This window comes from Mobula birostris, chromosome 6 (assembly GCF_030028105.1).
Source record: "Mobula birostris isolate sMobBir1 chromosome 6, sMobBir1.hap1, whole genome shotgun sequence".
In the NCBI taxonomy this organism is placed as follows: Eukaryota; Metazoa; Chordata; class Chondrichthyes; order Myliobatiformes; family Myliobatidae; genus Mobula; species Mobula birostris.
Genome location: NC_092375.1, coordinates 102,866,742 through 102,886,923, shown reverse-complemented (window position 1 = coordinate 102,886,923; position 20,182 = coordinate 102,866,742). Strand labels below are relative to the sequence as shown.

At 42.9% G+C, this 20,182-nt stretch overlaps 1 protein-coding gene across 2 annotated transcripts in view; it reads right to left on the bottom strand.

Annotated features, from left to right (window-relative positions):
- stam2 (signal transducing adaptor molecule (SH3 domain and ITAM motif) 2) overlaps positions 1-20,182 on the bottom strand; it is a 78,693-nt gene that overhangs the window by 32,888 nt on the left and 25,623 nt on the right. Inside the window, exons 4-6 of one of the 2 annotated variants that reach the window (XM_072260950.1) lie at positions 10,730-10,834; positions 4,373-4,519; positions 1,779-1,860 (exon numbers count right to left, since the gene is read on the bottom strand). In XM_072260950.1, coding sequence (XP_072117051.1) covers positions 1,779-1,860; positions 4,373-4,519; positions 10,730-10,834 — 334 coding nt within the window. The remainder of the gene's footprint in view (positions 1-1,778; positions 1,861-4,372; positions 4,520-10,729; positions 10,835-20,182) is intronic. The other variant, XM_072260951.1, reaches the window with a different exon arrangement.

The window sequence follows — 20,182 nt, the reverse complement described above, 5'->3', positions numbered from 1 at the left end:
CTACTGACTTTGCATGGAGAAATACAAATTTTTTAAAAAGTGTTTACTTATATTCCGTAAGAGTGAATTTTATTCAGTATCTCAATTTTTCGGGTAGTGAATTCTGTAAGGGTGAATTTCCATTACCAGATCAGCTATAATGCAAGGGTTGCTTATATCACGCATCTGCACTTGCACCATACCCCTCGATGCCTTGAGTCTTGAAATCTCCTCCTTAAACATGTTCAGGGACTTGGTTCCACAGCTTTCAGTGGTGGAGAATTCCTAAGTTCATCAGCTCTGAAAGAGGGAATTTCTTTCTTTCAGCCCTAAATTTCACACCTGTATGCACCCCAAGACTATGACCCAGCCAGAGGGAAACATTCCCCTTTATCCAGGCTGTCAATTATTTGTTTTATCTCAATAGTCATAGAACGACCCGGCTGGTGGCATAAGTGCCAGACTTTGGGACGAAAGGTCCTGAGTTTGAATCCAGCCGGCTCCCCTGCACGCTTTCCATCCGTGCTGGGTTACGAGCTGGCGATCTCTTTGGAAGCTCACCCGGCAGAAACCAATGCTGTAACTTGCCTCGTACGCAGTTCCCCACTACGTCAGAGAGGTGTGGAGGGAAATCGTCCGCTAACCGGAGAAACTCCGGATGCCACGTACCTTTCCTTTCCTAGTCATAGAACAATACAGCATGGATCCAGATCCTTCCGCCCAACAAGTCCATGTCATCCATTTAGCTGGTCGATTTCCTGTGCTTAGCCCCCACCTCCAAATGCTCCTTGTGATACTATTATACCTGCCTCAACTACTCATTCCATATACTCACCACCCATCAGAAAAGACTGAAAAGACTGCCCATCAGGTCCCTTTCAAATACTTCCCCTTGCAGCTTTAGACTCCCCTACCCTGGGGAAAAGGCCATTACTGCCCATCTTATCTATGCCTCTCATTTTAAACACTCTAAGGAGAGCCTGGCCAACCTCAGGTCTTTTAGTTTTGGCAGCATCCTTGTTAACCTTAAACACAAGAGATTTTGCAGATGATGGAAATCTACAGACAAACACACACACACACACAATGTAGAGGAACTCAGCTGGTCAGCCAGCATCTTTGGAGGGGAATAACCAGTCAACATTTCAGGCAGAACCCTTCATTGGGACTGGAAAAGGAAGGAAGGAGGAAACAGAATAAGGGGGAAGGGAAAGGGAGTAAAAGCTAGCAAGTTATAGGTGAGACCAGCTGAGAGGGAATGTGAGGCAGGGGTATGATGTGAGAAGCTGGGAGGTGAAACGTTGGAAAAGGTAAAGGGCTACAGAAAGAGAGGAGGAGATACCAGAGGGAAGTGACAAGCAGGTGAGGTGAAGGAAAGGAATAAGAGGGGAGCCAGAGTGAGGAATGGAAAAAGAGACAGGGGAAGAGGAAGAAATTATCAGAAGTTAGAGAAATCGATATTCTTGCCGTCAGGTTGGAGTCTACTTAGACGAAATACGAGGTGTTGCTCCTCCAACTCTGAGAGTGGCCCCATCATGACAGCAGAGGACCAACATAGGAATGGGAAGCAAAATTAAAATAAGTAGTTACCAGGAAACCCCTCTTTTTGTTGTAGATGGAGTCTGCATTCTTTGCTTAACCATGTCTTTCTTATAACAGGGTGACCAAAACTATAAGCAGTACTCCATTAATAGTTCCTCTCACTCTGTTGCAGTAGTAATAATACTCTTGAAAAACTTACAAATACAATCTCCATACATTTTAAAGGACAAAAGCCTCATGGCTACTTTATTCCATACCTTTAGCTAGATCTGTATCTTCAGTAGTTCTACTTATTGACGTGCTGCCGTTTTTTGAAGAATTTGCAGTACTCTGGTTCTGCTGTAAGAAATATTGAATGTAAGTATTTTCCAAAGCACATCTTCTGCCCCATTCCTTCCATTCTGCAGTTTGGTTTCAATATCCATTTGTTCAATGTACCTCTTTTCTTAACTCTGCCATGGACAATCCCAAACCCAACTGCGAAAGGAGGAGGGTGGGCCATGAGGCTAGCAATGCCACCCCATAGAAACTGGGAGCTAAAGAAATGCAAACAGAAGCTTCAAAGACCTCATCCCCAGGAAAGAATCTTCATCTAAACAATGTATGAAGCCATTCGCGCCATAGTAGCGCAGCGGTTAGTGTGACACCATTAATGATCAGGGCGTCAGAGTTCAGAGTTCAATGCTGGCACCCTCTAAGTAGTACCTGCATGTCCTTCCCATGGAATGTGTGGGTTTTTTCTGGGTCTTCCAGTTTACTCCCACAGTCCAAAGACATACCAGGTAGGTTAATTGGTCATTGTAAATTGTGCTATGATAGATTAAGGCTAAATAAGGGTTGTCAAGGGTTGCTGGGTAGTGTAGCTTGAGGGGTTGAAAGGGCTAGATAGATGGACGTGTTCAGATGAAGAAATTTCCACAAGTATAAAGGCCTTTGATCAAGTGTGTCCATATCAGTGCCAACTCCTTACTGTGAATCATTTTATGCATCTTATTTCAATGCCCACCCAATCAAATTTCATATGCTAAATAACCAACTAACTGACTCTAGTCCCATTCCTCTGAATGAATGGAAACGTACATTTCATTCCACACCCAAAGCATTATCTTTATCTATACAATTGGCAAATTAACATAGTTGGATTAAATTTACCAAGGATCAAGTAGACAACCAGAGACATTTTCCCACAGGCAGAATTGACTAATTGACAAGAGGCCATAATTTTAAGATGGGAGGAAAAGCATAAATGGAGGATATCAGAAGGTAGCTTTGTTTTTTCTGAGTGGTGTGTGGAATGCACAGCCAGAGATGGCGAGAGAGATACATTACGAGTCAGCACAGCATTGTCAGCCAAAGGGCCTGTACTGTCCAACACATTGCTCCCTGGTCTAGAATTATCCAATCTACTCTTTTCCTCAAGGATTCAACATCTGTTACTTTTAAATACTCAAAACCTAAATAATTTTCTGGGAACCTTCTCTTCTACTTCAAGTCTTAAAAACTAACTACAACTTAAAGGCAGCATGGTAGGGTAGCAGTCAGTGTATTGCTATTACAGCTCTATCAACCCTGGTTCAATTCTATAAAGAACTTGTACATTCGCCCTATGACTGCACAGGGTTCCTCTGGGTGCTCTGGTTTCCTCCTATATTCCAAAGATGAATGGGTTAGTAGGTTAATTGGTCATATGGGAGCAATAGGCTTGTAAGACTGGAAAAGCCGATTATTCTGCTGTACCTCTGAATACATTAACTTGGAATAATTAAAGGAAGTTTTCTCTCTGTAGTTTCACTCATATTAATAGCAAAAACTTGTCATTTGCATGTTTTCTTCTACTGTAGGCCTGTCTGCTCTCTCACCACTGGTGAGCATATGTACTGTTTTCTCCATCCAGGACAGCAAGTAGGGAAACTGGAGACCATACAGTATGTTTTAATGTACATGTGACAACTAAAGCTAATCTTGTCTCTAAGCCTACAGAAGGTGTGACTACAGTAGTCCAAATGATCTCCTTTTTCTCTAAGAGTCTGGCGAGTTAGATACACAAAGCAGCAAAGACAATCAGCAAAACACTTCGCTGACAAGTCATGAAGAGAGGAATTCTCCCACACAGTAGTCAGTTGGTGGTTCACCACATTGCCTCCCTCAATACCCATTCCATAATCCAGTTCCCTGCACAATTGTAGCCAATAAGCTGCAAATGGTCTTCCCAATCCATGCCAAATTCTTCTTTTTGCTCACAATCTCACTTTCTCTCCTGAATTCTGCCACCTTTTCACAGCTGCTGCCAAAGTCTTTTTTGGAATTGCTCCTGTGAAGTTTTACCTTATACACATGCTGGTTCGAGGAGGTAAACCTTCGAGCTGAACACAATTTACTGGATAAAATATATTGAGTTCCCCCCCTTTTTCCCCATATAAATGTTTCAGGTGTTCAGCTCCTCCAAAATTTGCAACACGAATTCCTAGAAAGGTCAGGGGCAGCAAGAGCATAGGGACACTACATTTCCTTCCAAAGCAAACAGTGTCCAATGTCATGGCAGCATAAATCAAGACTGTCCTGTTCTCACAGAAGAACCCTTTATCTATCCAGCTTAAAGACAGACCACAGGCAAGTTCTTCGTTAAGAGTGAGTTAGTTACCTGTTGCTGTCTTTTACTGTTATTTCTTCTTTATGAAGATCTAATAAACAGGTTGTAACCACAAGCTTTTCACCCCATTCTTGACTTACAAGAAACTTCTATACAATATAATCTCCAGATTTAAATCAGACACATTCCACTGTTCTTGGCAATAAATGCTGAATTTTCCACTGATGCTTATACTGTATAAAGGGATATTTTAAAGTGTACCTGACAGCTGGCTGTAGGAAAAGAGATACCATCTTCTTTAAGTGCTTTGACAGTAGCAGCAATAAGACTAAGCTGGGGATCCTTGTTAAACTCCTCCACCCATTCCACCATTAATGCCTTCAGTTTCTCACAAACTTTTGGATGAGCCTGCATGTAAAAGGGAAAGTATGGTTCATTATACTTCAGTAGTAGTTAGCATATGAAAATATTTTGTCTAAACTGGCAAACTTTACAGTCAAGACAAATAAGGGCTGCAGGCACAGTGTTGAAACCCCAAACCCGCTACAAATAAGATGGTGCATGTACCATCACCAGGACTGCAGCAGCTCATCACCACCTCCTCCAGGGCAATAAAAATTGGCATTGCCACCATATCCACATCCAAGATGAACTTGTACATACTGGCATCTTTAGAGTATGAAAGTGTTCTCAACCGCTTTGGTAAAGTACAGAGTGAAACAAAAATTAGAACAGATAACTAGTTTAATCAATGTGGCAGGTTTTTTAAAAGAAATTCTGAAAGGAAGAGAATTACCTTGTGTCCTTTAAAGCACAAGATATTTCTGTGAAGTCATGGAAAATACAATAGAAGTACAGTTTCCCCAATTATTGTTTAAAAATTTCACTGTCAAAATTCTAACAAATTGCTCAACAACTTATCAAGTGCCATATCTCGATAGTAAGAAGCATGCAGAATACTTGGAACATTGTGTTCAGTTCTAGTTGCCTCATTATAGGAAAGATGTGGAAGATTTAGAGGGTGCAGAGGAGATATACCAGGGCACTGCCTGGATTAGGCAGCATGCTAAATGAGGTAAGCTTGAGCAAGCTAGGGCTTTTCCCTTTGGAAAGGAGGAAGATGAGAGGTGATTTTATAGAGGGATACAAAGTACAAATACAAGAGTCTGTAGATACTGGAAATCCATAGGAACTCAGCAAGTCAGACAGCATCTATGGAAGGGAATAAACAGTTGAAGTTTCAGGCCAAGGTCCTTCATCAGGAATGGTCCCCTTCATTGATGCTACCTGACCTGCTGAGTTCCCCAAGCATTCTGATACAAGATAACAGGCACTGAAGAAGTGGACAACCAACACCTTGCTCCCCAGGACAGAAATGGCTAATACAAGAGGGCTAATTTTAAGCTGATTCAAGGAAAGTATTGAGAAGATATAGGCTTTTTTAAAAATAAAAATAAGCACAAAGAATGGTGTGTGTGTATAATGCACTGCTGGGGTTGGTAGAGGCAGATACATTAGGGACATTGAAGAGACTTTTAGATAGGCACAAGGATGAAAGAAAAATGGAAGGCTATACAGGAGTAAAGCATTGGATTGACCTTGGAGTAAGTTAAAAGACAGGTAGAGCATCGTGGGCCATGTACTGAGCTGTACTGTTCAATGATCAAATGGGTAGGACACTGCATAAGTGAACCCTGATCTACATCAGGTTACCCAGGAAATAGGGTGGCCAAGATTTAGTCATGCTTTTTGAATCTTGTATAGAATCTGATGTTGGCAGAACTCAACAGGCCAGACAACATCTATGAAGAAAAATATATAACTGACATTTCCGGCCAAGATCCTTCTTAAGGACTGGAAAAGAAGGGGAGAAATCAGTAAGAAGGTGGGGCAAGGGGAGGAAATTCAAGGTGACAGGTGACAGGTAAAAGCAGGAGAGAGGGAGGGGGTGAAGTAAAGAGCTGGGAAGTTGATTGGTGAAAGAGATAAAGAGCTGGAGATGGGGAGAATCTGATAGGGGAGGCTAGAAGACCATGGAAGAAAGGGAAGGGAGACGAACACCAGAGGTGATGGGCGGGTAAAGAGACAAGGTGAAAGGGGGAAAAACAGGAGTGGGGAATGGTGGGGGGGGGGGTCTTCTATCCTCTCCTATCAGATTCTCCCTCCTCTGGCCCTTTATCTCTGTCAATCAACTTACCAACTCTTAAACTTCACCCCTTCCCCCAGTTGCCACCTTGTACTTCTTCCTTCCACCTTCTTACTCTGACTTCCCCCCCTTCCTTTCCAGTCCTGAAGAAGGGTCTCAGCCCGAAACATCCACTGTTGACTCTGTTTCCATAGAAGCTGCTTGGCCTGCTGAGTTTCACCAGCATTTTGTGTGTGTTACTTTGGATCTCCAGTATCTGCAGATTTTCTCTTGTTTGTCACTGTAAGAATGAAGACTGGATAGTCAGATCAACAGTGCTTTGTAGAAGCATTCAGCCCCCAACCCTTGAACACATGTGTATTACAAAGATTTTGATCAACTTAACTGAGAATTTTAATTTGTGAATCACATGCTCATTCCCCCCTCTCCCACCCCTCCACAGTACAACCCCAAAACAGGGCAAGTTACAAAGCATGAAAAACTGAATTGTCAGCAGTTCAAAAATATTCACCACACTTTACTCAGTACTTAGTTGAACCACCTCTTAGCTATTACAGCCAGTAGTCTTCTTGCTAAGTCTCTATTGTCTTTGCACAATGTCATGGAGCAAGATTTGCCCATTCCTCCTTGCAAAATTGCTCAAGCTGTGCCAGGTTAGTTGAGGAGGGAGTGGCAGTGGACAGCAGACTTGAGGTCTTGCCAGAGGTGTTCGATTGGGTTCTGAAAGAGGTAGCGGTAGAGATTGTGGAGGCATTAGTAATGATCTTTCAAGAATCATTGGACTCTGGCATGGTTTTGGAGGACTGGAGAATTGCAAATGTCACTCCACTCTTTAAGAAAGTAGGGAGGCAACAGAAAGGAAATTATAGACCGGTTATCTAGATCTCAGTGGTTGGGAAGATGTTAAGAGCTCGTTAAGGATGATATTATGGAGTACTTGGTGACTCATGACATGATAGGACAAAATCATCATGGTTTCCTTAAGGGAAAATCTTCCCTGACGAACCTGTTGGAATTCCTTGAGGTGATTACAGGTAGGATAGATAAAAGAGATGCAGTGATGTTCTATATTTGGACTTTCAGAAGGCCTTTGAGGTGCCACACATCAGGCTGCTTACCAAGTTAAGAGCCCATGGTATTACAGGAAAGTTACTGGCACGGTTACAGCACTGGCTGATTGGTAGGAGGCAGTGAGTGGGAATAAAAGGTTGGCTGCCAGTGACTAGTGGTGTTCCACAGGGGTTGGTGTTGAGACCACTTCTTTTTATGTTGTATATCAATGATGTTGATGATGGAATAGATGGCTTTGTGCCAAGATTGGTGGAGAGGCATGGTAATGTTGAGGAAACAGGAAGGGTGCAAAAGGACTTGGATTAGGAGAATGGGCAAAAGTGCAAAAGGACTTGGATTAGGAGAAAAGTGGCAAATGAAATGCAAGCAACACACATCAAAGTTGCTGGTGAACGCAGCAGGCCAGGCAGCATCTCTAGGAAGAGGTACAGTCGACGTTTCGGGCCGAGACCCTTCGTCAGGACTAACCGAAGGAAGAGTTACTAAGAGATTTGAAAGTGGGAGGGGGAGGGGGAGATCCAAAATGATAGGAGAAGACAGGAGGGGGAGGGATGGAGCCAAGAGCTGGACAGGTGATTGGCAAAGGGGATATGAGAGGATCATGGGACAGAAGGTCCGGGAAGAAAGACAGGGGGGGGAACCCAGAGGATGGGCAAGGGGTATAGTCAGAGGGACAGAGGGAGAAAAAGGACAGTGAGAGAAAGAATGCGTGTATAAAAATAAATAACACATGGGGTACGAGGGGGAGGTGGGGCATTAGTGGAAGTTAGAGAAGTCGATGCTCATGTCATCAGGTTGGAGACTACCCAGACGGAATATAAGGTGTTGTTCCTCCAACCTGAGTGTGAGTTTCCAGCATCTGCAGAATTCCTGTTGCTTGCGTTTTTAAATGAAATGCAATGCTGGAAAATGCATGGTCATGCATGAAATGAATGTGCAGACTATTTTCTAAATGGGGAGAAAATCCAAAAAGCTCATGGAGGAATGTTCAGCACCTTTGAGGTGGTCTTGTACCCTTCCCCAGATTGGCGCTTCTCTACTGTTATTTCCCTGATTTGCCTTAGTGCTCTGTCTTCATTTTGGTTTGGTCCACTGAAAATCTACCATAGAATTGGACTGTACAGAGAGAGTAGGGTACTTATTCTCACAAATTCATTGTTAACAGGTGACCCCCCAATTCTCTACACTAACAAATTCAATTTGGAGGCAAAGTTATACTGCACCTGAGAAAGTAATTATAAGGTTCGTCCATCATCATCGATGAAGACCTTGACACCATTAGTATTTTTTTTTACGAAGTTGAGCTGCTAGCTCGACACTCAACCCGGCACGGACAGAAGCATGCCCGGGAGCAGCTCGACTAGATTCGAACTCAGGAACTTTTGCTCCTGGAGTCCGGCACTGATGTCACTGCACCACCAGCCGGCTGATGGGGTCGAGACTAGCACTTGATTTGGAGTGAGGGAGAGTTGCACAGCGTCAGCCTCATTTTCTCTTCCTGATTCCCATCTGGATCCAGCGGCAAGACAAGAGTCGAGACGGCTGGAGATGGGACGAGGCACAGTGGATGACCAGGACATCTTTTGTCGCATCCTTTTCAGGGCGGTTTGTCCACCTTTGGTCCCCACCTGGAACTCAGCTCTCACCTATGGCTCCGCATAAATGTTTGCATGCAACAGCGGCCACACCCCAGACAACGGCTTCAATAAGCCGGCTAAACCAGATGAGGGTAGCCGATGGGTCTCAAACCCTCGGTGAGGTAGGGAGTTGTCTATCCCAGCATGTGAAGACAGACTCTGGCGTATGGAGCGGACGAGACCAAAGGAAGGTCCTACGGTTAAGGTGGCGGTCTCTGCAAGCGTCGTGGAGGAAGTAATTACAAAGGGGATGAACACTTTTTCAGTATCAAATTTTAGTTTTTAATCTTGGAATCTTTCTTCTGAATTAACATTATGCACGTTTTGTAGACCAGCTCAAAAATTCCTTCAATATATTTTAAATTTCGAAAATGAGACAGTAAAGTGGGAAAATAGTTGTGTGGGCTGAATACTTTTTCAAGGCAAGATATGTACAGGAAGAATTAAAACCTTTGCTCAGAAGTATGAGGTGCAAAAGAAATTAGCAGAGAAAACTCAGATTTCCTTCATGTTGCTTTTTTTGTATTTTTTGTATTTTTTTTCACGGTAACACGTCGAAGCTGCACCCTCCCTAACATACTGGTAGGGAGAGTTTTATTTGGGTTTTTAGCGCTGGAAATAGTTTCATTCCGACACGTCTCATTAGCGGGGCAGCAGTATGGTTGCATTGTTTATTCCAGGGACCAGCTGCTTGCGCTTATGCCAGCCGGTTTAGCAGGTAGAGCGGCGGACACCCCTGCTGAAATCTGAAGGAAAACACACAGAGGATGCAGGGGGAGATCACAAATTCGAGGAAAGAGGACCGGGTCGAGACAACAGAGACTTATGGAGAACAGGAGGTCGGTGGGTAATAAAATGGACGAGTTCACGGCGCTAGCCAGGCGTCAGAGAACATTTCGGGAGTGCAATGTTATGTGTTTCACTGGAACGGGGCTGCACGAGGATATACCCGATCAAAACTTTTCCATGGACGGCTTCCAGACCGTTCGGGCTGACCGGAAGTGCACTGAGAGCAGTAAGCGTAGAGGAGTTGGGTGCTTACTGTTCTGGTTAACAACGGATGGTGCAATCCGGGTCATGTTACGATCGAGGAACGTGTTTGTAGACCGGATATTGAACTTTTTACTATTGGACTTCGGCCATATTCCACCGAGATACAACACTGGGTTGTTCCTGCCTGTGGCCATTGAAATTGCAGCTCCTCCCGTGGAGGGTCAGCCACCCTGAGCCAATAGGCTGGTCCTGGACTTATTTTCCAACTGGCATAGTTTGCATTTGTTGTTTGATTGTTTGTGGTTTTTGTATTGCTATATTTACGCTCTATTCTTGGTTGGTGCAGCTGTAATGAAACCCACCTTCCCTCGGGATCTATCTATCTACTTTAACAAGCTTTCTTTATTAAGATGACTAAAAGTGGGCAGGGAACAATAAAAACTGCAATCATTTGACTGATGGTGGTGGTGGAGGGAGCAAAAATAATTATAGTAAGCATGTCACCATTTCAAAGGGTTGAAAAAGCGGTTCAAGAAATGTTGCCAAGGTATAATTTCCTTGAACCTCTGTAATAGAACACAATTTACATGCAGATACACCATTAAACTGACCGAAGTTTACGGAACAATTCAGGCAGTTGTAATAAATGCATTTTTGTTTGTTAGCACCAAGTACAAATTCATCGAGCAGAAGTTAAATAAAAACAGCAACTTAACATCACAAATCAGCTGATTCAATCATTCAGAGAATACGAGAATCCACTTTTATTACCTTAGTATACGTGCCTAATAAATTTCCAACCTCACTTGTGAAGTCCCGAGAACATATTTCTAGGTGGAAAATCTTCCCACAGTTTGAGACACAGGCTCCTAATAACTGTAAAAATTATAGAACATAGTTATTTTTAATTTAGACACAAATTATCAGGACATAGTGAATATCTAGAAAGATTTACAAACAAGCATTTGTAAGTTTCAAGGTAGGTATGTAAAAGGACAACACTGATCCTCATGTCAATTTTCTAAATTATTGGAAGGCTGAGTTTGGGAAGATGACACCTGGTAAAGGTAGACTGGTGGCAGATGCAACATCTGACAAATTAAAACTTTTTTTTTTAAACAGAGATTAAAGATTACCTTTCACTGTCACATGCCCATTTCAACATACAGTGAAATGCACCGTTTGCATCAAACATTAAGGATTGCACTGATGAGCCCACAAGTGTCTGCACATTTCCAGTGCAAACATAGCACCAGCCAAAACTCACTAACCCTAACTGTACATTGTTGGAATGTGGGAAGAAACCAGAGTGCCTGAAGGAAACCACACTGTCACGGTACCAACTCCTTAGGAAATGAACCCTGATCTTGCAGCTGGTGTTACAAATCGTTGCACTCGTTGCTACGCTACCATGCAGCAACCCCAAAAGAGTTACCAAGAGTTCTGTGCCAGCATGGGTCCACAATGGTGAAAGGTAATAGGATTAGGGAACATTGGATGAGGAAGGTTACTGAAGGGGAAAAAAAAAGAAAGCTCATAACAAGTGACAACAATCAACCTATCCATTGAGGAATATAGGTGTGGCAGACTTAAGAAAATCAGAAGGGCAAAAAAAAAGGCAACCAAGAACATTGGCAGCAAAATTCATGAGAATTCTGAACTATTTTAAAAATGCAGATACGAGGAAATCTGCAGATGCTGGAAATTCAAGCCACACACACAAAGTGCTGGTGAACGCAGCAGGCCAGGCAGTCCTGACGAAGGGTCCTGGCCCGAAACGTCGACTGTACCTCCTCCTATAGATGCTGCCTGGCCTGCTGCGTTCACCAGCATTTTTTGTGTGTGTTGTTTGAACTATTTTATTAGTTCAGGAGCAAAGGAAACAGAAGTTTTTCTGACAGCCCAGTTGAATTGGGAATGAGAGAAAGGGCACTCACAGGTTCATGAGTGAGATTTAAATGGATTTTCAGGATTTTCCAGTGACCCAATCAAATTGTGATTCATTAGCCAGGGCAAATTAAAATAAGGATGAGCGGAGTAGCTATTGTGAGTGGACCAGTGTTGGAGGGGGAGGCTTTGGCTCATCAGGTTTCGGTGAGAACAGGTTTGGGCGAGGAAAAAATCTGGTAAGTTTCTTCTTCTTTATTCTTCCTCTGTTAGTACATAGAGAGAGCAGTGAGGTGAACTCCAGAGGTTTGCTGGGTTCTTTGTGTCAGGTGTGGGAATTCTGGAAAACCTCCAGCCTCCTGGATAACCACATCTGCACCAGGTGCACCAAGTTGTAGTTCCTCAGAGAACATGTTAAGGGACTGGAGCTGCAGCTCAGTGACCTTTGGTTCACAAGAGAAACTGATAAGGAGATAGATAGGAACTACAGGGAGTTGATCACACCTAAGCTGCAGGAAAAGGGTGCTTGTGTGACTGTCAGGAGAGGAAACGGATATGGGGAGTTGGTGCAAAGTAACCCTGTAGCCATTCCCCCCAATAAGTATACCACTTTAAACACTGTTGGCAGGGAGCACCAACTGGGGGAAGCCACATAGATCAGATCTCTGCCACTGAGGCTCAGAAGGGAAGGGGGAAAGGACTGTAGTAGCGAAAGGGGATTCCATGGTTAGAGAAGTGCACATGAGATTCTGTGGATGAGATAGAGACACTCGGATGGTCTGCTGCCTCCCCGCTGCCGGGGTCAGGGATGTCTCACATCGGGTCTACAGCATTCTAAAAGGGGAGGGAAAGCAGACAGAAGTCTTGGCACATATTGGCACCAATGACACAGGGAAAAGGGAGAAGGTCCTGAAAAGAGAATTTATGGAATTGGGTATAAAGCTGAAAAGCAGGACCTCCAGGGTAGTAATCTCATCAATAAGGGCAAGAATAAGATAATTTGGCAGATAAATTGGCTGGGGTACTGGTGCAGGAGGCAAGGTTAATCATTGAGAGTTCTTCAGGGGAAGGCATGACCTGTACAAAAGGGAAAGTTGCACCTGACCAAGTGCAGCTTGCAGCAGATTTGGGAGCTCATGACCAGTGACCATTCATTTGGGATTGAAGGAAGGCGGGGCAAGTGCAGCGGCCATCTCAGAGAGAACAGAGATAGTGGTTTCAGCAAGGAGAAACTTCAGTCAGAGAAAGCAACAAGGAAAAGCTATACGTTGAGTTTTTATTTAATTCCCTCCCTTCTTTACATTTGCTTAGTTAGGACAGTAGAGATGCCAGGCAGGACAGCAGAATAATCCTCTTGCGGGATATGGGAAGGTAGGGAGACCTCCAGTGTCCCTGACGATTACAACTATGAGAAATGTATCTAGCTGCAGCTTCTAACAATCCATGTTACAGATTTGGAGCTGAACTGGATGAAGTCCAGGTCATTCAGGGGGCTGAAGGGGTGATAAATAGGACATGGAGATAATTACACCCGAGGTGTCGGACACAGATACTGGGTAACAGTCAGGAAAGAGAAAGGGGTTAAGGAGTCCCTGTGGCCATCCCTCTCAACAACAGGTATATCACTTCGGATGATCTAGCAGAGGAAAGTCACAGCAGTCTGTCTCTGTCACTGAATCTGGCTCTGTGATTCAGAAGGGAAAGGGGGTTAGGGAGAAGAGGTATGCTATGGTGATAGGGGATTCGTTAGTTAGGAGAACGAACAGGAGGTTCTGTGGGCTATGAATGAGATTCCCAGGTGCCAGGATACAGGACACCTCAGATAAGAGTTCTCAGCATTCTTCAGTGGGAGGATGAGCAGCCAGACGTTGTGGTCCATGTAGTTACCAATGACAAGGGTAGGACAAGTAATGATGTTCTGCATAGAGAGTCTAGGGAGTTTGGTGCCAGGTTAAGAGCAGGACCTCCAGGGTTGTGATCTCAGGATTGTTACCCATGCCACATGCTAGTGAAGCCTGAAATAGGAAGATTATACAATTTAACACATAGCTAAGTAGTTGGTGTAGGAGGGAGGGCACAAGATACTTGGATCATTAGCCTCTCTTCCAGGGAAGGTGGGACAGTTGACACCTGAACTGGAGGGGGACTAACATCTTAGTGGGAGGGTTTGTTAATGCTGCATGGTGGGGTTTGAAATAGAGTTGTAGGAGGATGGGAACCAAAGTGCCAGATGGGAACCAGTGGAGAGGTTGTAGAGGCAGATGTTGGCAAAACCTCAGTCAGGAATCAAAACATCGAGTATGGTGCAACTAGTGCCCTAAGCTGTATATATTTCAATGAAAGAAGTATTGTAGGAAAGGCAGATGAGTTCAGGGCATGGATCAACACCTGGAATTATGATATTGTAGCCAATAGGGAGACTCGGTTGCAGGAGGGGCAGGACTGCCAGCTCAATATTCTAGGGTTCTGTTGTTTTAGACATGACAGAGTGGGAGAGATTAAAGGAAAAGGGGTGGTGTTACTAGTCAGGGAAAATGTCACAGCAGTGCTCAGCCAGGACAAACTGGAGAACTGACTAGTGAGGTGTTATGGGTGAAACTGAGAAATAGAGGTATGACCACAAGAAAGAGTCATTATAGACCACCCAGTCTTAGAGATTTAGAGGAACAAATTCATAGGGAGATTGCAGACTGCTGTATGAAACATAAATAGGTGATTTTAACTTTCCACATATTGACTGGGACTCCCATACTATCCAAGGACTAGACGGCATAGAGTTTGTCAAATGTGCTCAGGAAAGTTTCCCAAGGAGAGGATGTGCAATATTTGATCTATTAGGAAATGAGGCAGGGCAGGTGACAGAAGTTTGTATTGGGGGACATTTTGCATCTAATGATCATAATGCTATTAGTTTCTTTTTTTTTAATTTTATTTTTATTTGGATAAGGAATTACAAGTATCATGTACCTTTTTCACATGTATAACCTTTTCCATTTTTTTATGTGTATAAAACTATAATTATTTATACATTCTTAAGTACACATTGAGATGATATAAAAAGAAATTAGACACCTAAATAGATAATTATGTACAGTGGAAATTCTAATCTATTAGGCTAAGTAATGTTATTAGTTGTTAAGAAAAATAGTAATAATAGTGGATTAATAATAATTTCCATATATCTCTTCTGGACCATTTCTTCTGGTCCAAAATGTTGTATGTAAACCTATGTAACAACCATTGTAGGTGTTTATATCCTAACTTGTTCATGCTTGCTCCTGCCCCCAAACATAATTTCCCAATCCCTATGTACTTATTTACTTAATTTTATCATTTTTTATCCCTTTCCCAAATCTTTTCCTTTACTTGTATTAATTCTATTTTCCAAAAAAAACCAAAAACAGTAAACATTTAGACCAAGGGTGCTTACATTAGCAATATTACTGTGTTGATGAGAAGAGCAGTATAAATCATTAGGAGAGTCATCTAAAGTCTGCTCGCATTGGGGTTATATATTCAATCCATTTATTCCAGATTTGATAAAATTTTTCTTTTTGAACTCTCAGGGAGTAAGTCAACTTTTCCATTTTAAATATTTCCGAGATAATTTCGTGCCAATCTTCTAATGTAGATGGTATTGGATTTAGCCACTTTCTAGTGACTGATTTCTTACTTGCCACTAAAAGGGCCTGCAGCAACTTTATATCTTCCTTCTGTTCAAGAAACAATACATGCCCCAAATAGAGCGTCTCAAAGTTTAGAGGTATCTGGGTCTTAAGTACCTTAATGTTCTATGAATACCTTCCCAATATTAACTTAATTTAGGGCAATCCCAGAAAATATGGAAATGATTTACCCCCTTGGAGCCACACCTTCTCCAACACGTCACGTTTGTATCTTTATATTTTTCCTGATATGGGGTCTTGAAGTATCTTATAATATTTTTCCCACAATGTTCTCTCCAAGTCAAAGAATTAGTCAAAGAATTATTCAAAGACCACTGAAAGCTGCATATTTGCCCCCAAGCCTCCTCTGAAAGTACCAACCCCGCTTCTTTCTCCACTTCTCTTTAATATACAATGTGTTTACATTTTTAGCATGGGAGAGTGCATTATATAATCGAGAAACTAATTTACTAGGTATTGAACTGCAAGCCGAATTCAGAATCTTGAAAAATTCTAATTCTACTGTTGATAGGTCTGTATATCTACAACTCTGGTTAACATAGTTTCGTACTTGAAGGTACCTAAAAAAGTCATTATGTTCTAGGCCATGTTTGTCCTGCAGGATTTGGAAACTTTGTAATACTCTTTTATGTATAAATGAGAGGTAGGTTGTAAGACCCTTCTTTATCCATAGTTCAAATCTTCTATCTCCTCTGCTGGGAAGGAATTCTGTATCATATGCACACCATCTGAAGAGTTTTAACATGTTATTAATTCCACATAAATTAACCACCTTCTGCCATACATTTAATGTAAGATTTATCCAACTGTTTTTAAATTTTTCCAATTGGGCAATGCTGTTAGTTTCAAAGTAAATACAGATAAAGATATGTCTGGTCCATAGGTTAAGAGTACAAATTAGAGAAAGGACAATTTTGATGGTATCAGAAATGAAGTAGCAAGTGTGGATTAGGATAGGCTATTTTCTGGCAAAGCAGTACTTGGTAAGTGGGAGGTGTGGAAACTTATTTATAACCCTGAAGTCTATGAACTTGTAACTTTTGTAAAACATAACGTGACAAAATGAAGTCTAAGAGATCCCAAGGTACTTTACTGGTTTGCACTGGAAAACTTTTAAATGTCTATATATTTTTTTGGGAGGAAGTGTTTTTTTAAAAATGAGAAGATATGTTTTATTGCCAGAGAAGATGTTTTGACAACAGAAGAAAACAGGATAGGGCTTCAAAAGAGCAAATGAGATAAGATAAAGATAATAAAGAATGTAAATGTAGCATCCCAATTACTGTTCACTTGTAAAGAAAGTATAAGTGTTTCGTTGGAACACAAGATCAGACACTGTTCTCCAGCATATTGTTTGGAGGTAGCTTCTCCTTGCAAGTAAAATAATAAATGTGCTAATAATTTGATCCATTCTGCGTTTGTTACTTTATGTTAGAAGATCTAGCTGAATGGTACATGACAGAGGCCTTCAAAAGAGAGTACAAAGCTTGTAAGTGCCTGTCAAAATAAGGGGTAAAAATAACAAATGTAGGGAACCTTTGTTTTAAAGAGATAGAGGCCCTGATTAAGACAGAAAAAAAAAAGGAGTTGCATAGCTCGTATACGGAGGTGCATAGGTAGGAACAAGGTGCTTATGGAGTACAAGAAATGCAAGCGAACACAAGAAAGGAATCAGTAGGGCTAAAAGAAGGCATGAGGATGCCCTACCAGACAAGGTGAAGGAGAATCCTAAAGGATTCTACAGATATGTTAGGAGCAAAAAGTTTGCAAGGAGCAAAATTGATCCTCTGGAAGACAAGAATGGTAATTCATGTTTGGAGCCAAAACAAACAGGGGATATCTTAAATACTTTTTTTACATTTGCATTTACTCAGGAGAAGGGACACAGAGTCTACAGAAGTGAGGCAAAATAATAGCATGAACTTCATAGACCCTGTACAGATTACAGAGGAGGGTGAGGAGGTGCTGCTATCCTGAGGTAAATCAGGGTGGATAAATCCCCAGGATCTGTCAAAAGGGTAACAAATACAGGACAGAGGGTGTTACAATTAAATACACACAGTATGTGAGAAAAGGTAGTGATCTTGTAATGCAGTTAGAGATTGGCAGGTATATCGTTATGACATTGACAGGTATGTCACTGAGTCGTGGCTGAAAGAAAATCATAGTTGAGAGCTGAACATCAAAGAATATACATTGTCTCAAAAGAACAGGCAGGTAGGCAAAGATGATGGTACGGCTCTGTTGGTAAATGAAATCAGGTCCTTAAAAAGTAGTGACATAAGATCAGAAGATGTAGAATAATAGTGGGCAGAGTCAAGGAACTGCAAGGGTAAAATAACCCTGATGGGAATTATAAGCAGGCCTCCGAACTGTAGCCAGGATGCAATTTGTACCCTAAACAGGAAATAGAAAATGCATGTTACGATAGTTCAATATACAGGTAGACTGGAAAAAATCAGGTTGGTACTGCATCCCAAAAGGGAGACTTTGAGAATGCTTATCAGATGGCTTTTTAGAGCAGCTTGAGTCCACTAAGGGCTCAGCTATCCTAGACTGGGTGTTGGGTAATGAACCACGTGTCCTGTCTGGCAGTGGAATGCTCCTCCTGTAGGATGTGGGAATTCATGGAACCTGATAGTCACCAGGAAGACCACACCTGCGGGAAGTGCAGCAACTCCAGCTCATGAAAGACCACATTAAGAAGCTGGAGTTGGATGAACATAGGTTCATCCGGGAGGCAGAGCAATTGATAGATTCGACTTTACACCCAGAGTGCAGAATTCAGGAGTAGATGGGTGAATACAAAGAGAATTAAAGGGAGAAGGAAGTCAGTGCAGGGTCCCTCTGTGGCCATTCCCCTCAGCAACAGGTAGAAGTGTGAGGTGGTACACTTTGGAAGGACAAACTCCAAGGCAGAGTACAAAGTAAATGGCAGGATACTTGGTAGAGTGGAGGAGCAGAGGGATCTGGGGGTATATGTCCACAGATCCCTGAAAGTTGCCTCACAGGTGGATAGGGTAGTTAAGAAAGCTTATGGGGTGTTAGCTTTCATAAGTTGAGGGATAGAGTTTAAAACGTCGTGAGGTAATGATGCAGCTCTATAAAACTCTGGTTAGGCCTCACTTGGAGCACTGTGCCCAGTTCTGGTCACCTCACTATAGGAAGGATGTGGAAGCATTGGAAAGGGTACAGAGGAGATTTACCAGGATGCTGCCTGGTTTAGAGAGCATGCATTACAATCAGAGATTAAGGGAGCTAGGGCTTTACTCTTTGGAGAGAAGGAGGATGAGAGGAGACATGATAGAGCTATACAAGATATTAAGAGGAATAAATAGATAGATATCAAGTGCCTCTTCCCCAGGGCACCACTGCTCAGTACAAGAGGACATGGCTTTAAGGCAAGGGATGGGAAGTTCAAGGGGGATATCAGAGGAAGGTTTTTTTTTAACTCAGAGAGTGGTTGATGCATGGAATGCACTGCCCGAGTCAGTGGTGCAGGCAGACACACTAGTAAAATTTAAGAGACTGCTAGACAGGTATATGGAGGAATTTAAGGTGGGGGATTATACGGGAGGTAGGGTTTAAGGGTCGGCACAACATTGTGGGCCAACATTGTGTCTATACCCCTTCGGATACTGCTGAGGGGGATGACCTATCTGGGCAAGGCAGCAGTAGCCAGACTAATAGCACTGTGGTCAGCTCTGAGCCTCAGAAGGGTAGGTGAAGTTGGGCGAAGTAATAGTCATAGGGCACTTGATAATTAGGGGGACAGATAGGTGATCCTGTGACAGCAAAAAGAGACGCCAGGATAGTGTGTTGCTTCCCGGGTGCTAGGGTCCCAGGACGTCTCTGAGTGGTTGCAGAATATTCTTGAAGGGGAGGGTGAGCAGCCAGAGGTCATGGTACATGTTGGTACCAATGACAGATGCAGAGGTCCTGCGCAGTAAATTTAGGGAGTTAGGCAGGAGGCTGAGGAGCAGGACCTCCAAGGTGGTAATCTCCAAATTACTCCTGGTGCCATGAGCTACTGAAGGTCAGAACAGGAAAGTAGCGCAGATGAATGAGTGGCTGAGGAGATCGTGCAGGGGTCAGAGTTTCAAATTCTTGGATCATTGGAATCTTTTTTGGGGGAGGGGTGAGCTGTACAAGTGGGACGTGTTGCACCTGAACTGGAGGGGAACCAATATCCTGGGAGGGAGGGATAGTGAATGCTATTGGGGAGGGTTTAAACTAGATTTGCAAGGGGGTGGGAACCAAAGTGAAGAGGCAGAGGATGGGGAGGTTGGTGCACAAGTAGAAGACCCTGAATTACACTCTGACTTCGGTTCTTTGTGAGGATGGGACCTGCTCTCAAGGCCCCACGACCAGCTGCTTTTTGATAACCCAAGAACGCAGCCTAGAAGACGAGCGCTCCTTCAGGGTTCTGGGATTTCATGGCTCTAGGGACGTGCTGATTCAAGGCTGGTGCTCCTGACTGAAACGTCGCAGGAGAATACGGAACATCGGGAGTAATGGGTTAGCTGCCGGGAAGCTGCGCCTGTATGGTGCCAACTCTCTTGGTGCAGAGCCTGGAAAAAGCAACAGACTTTTAACATCATAATTCAGTGAGTTGTTAGTTACGTCTCCACTCTTGCTGTGAAACAGGGAC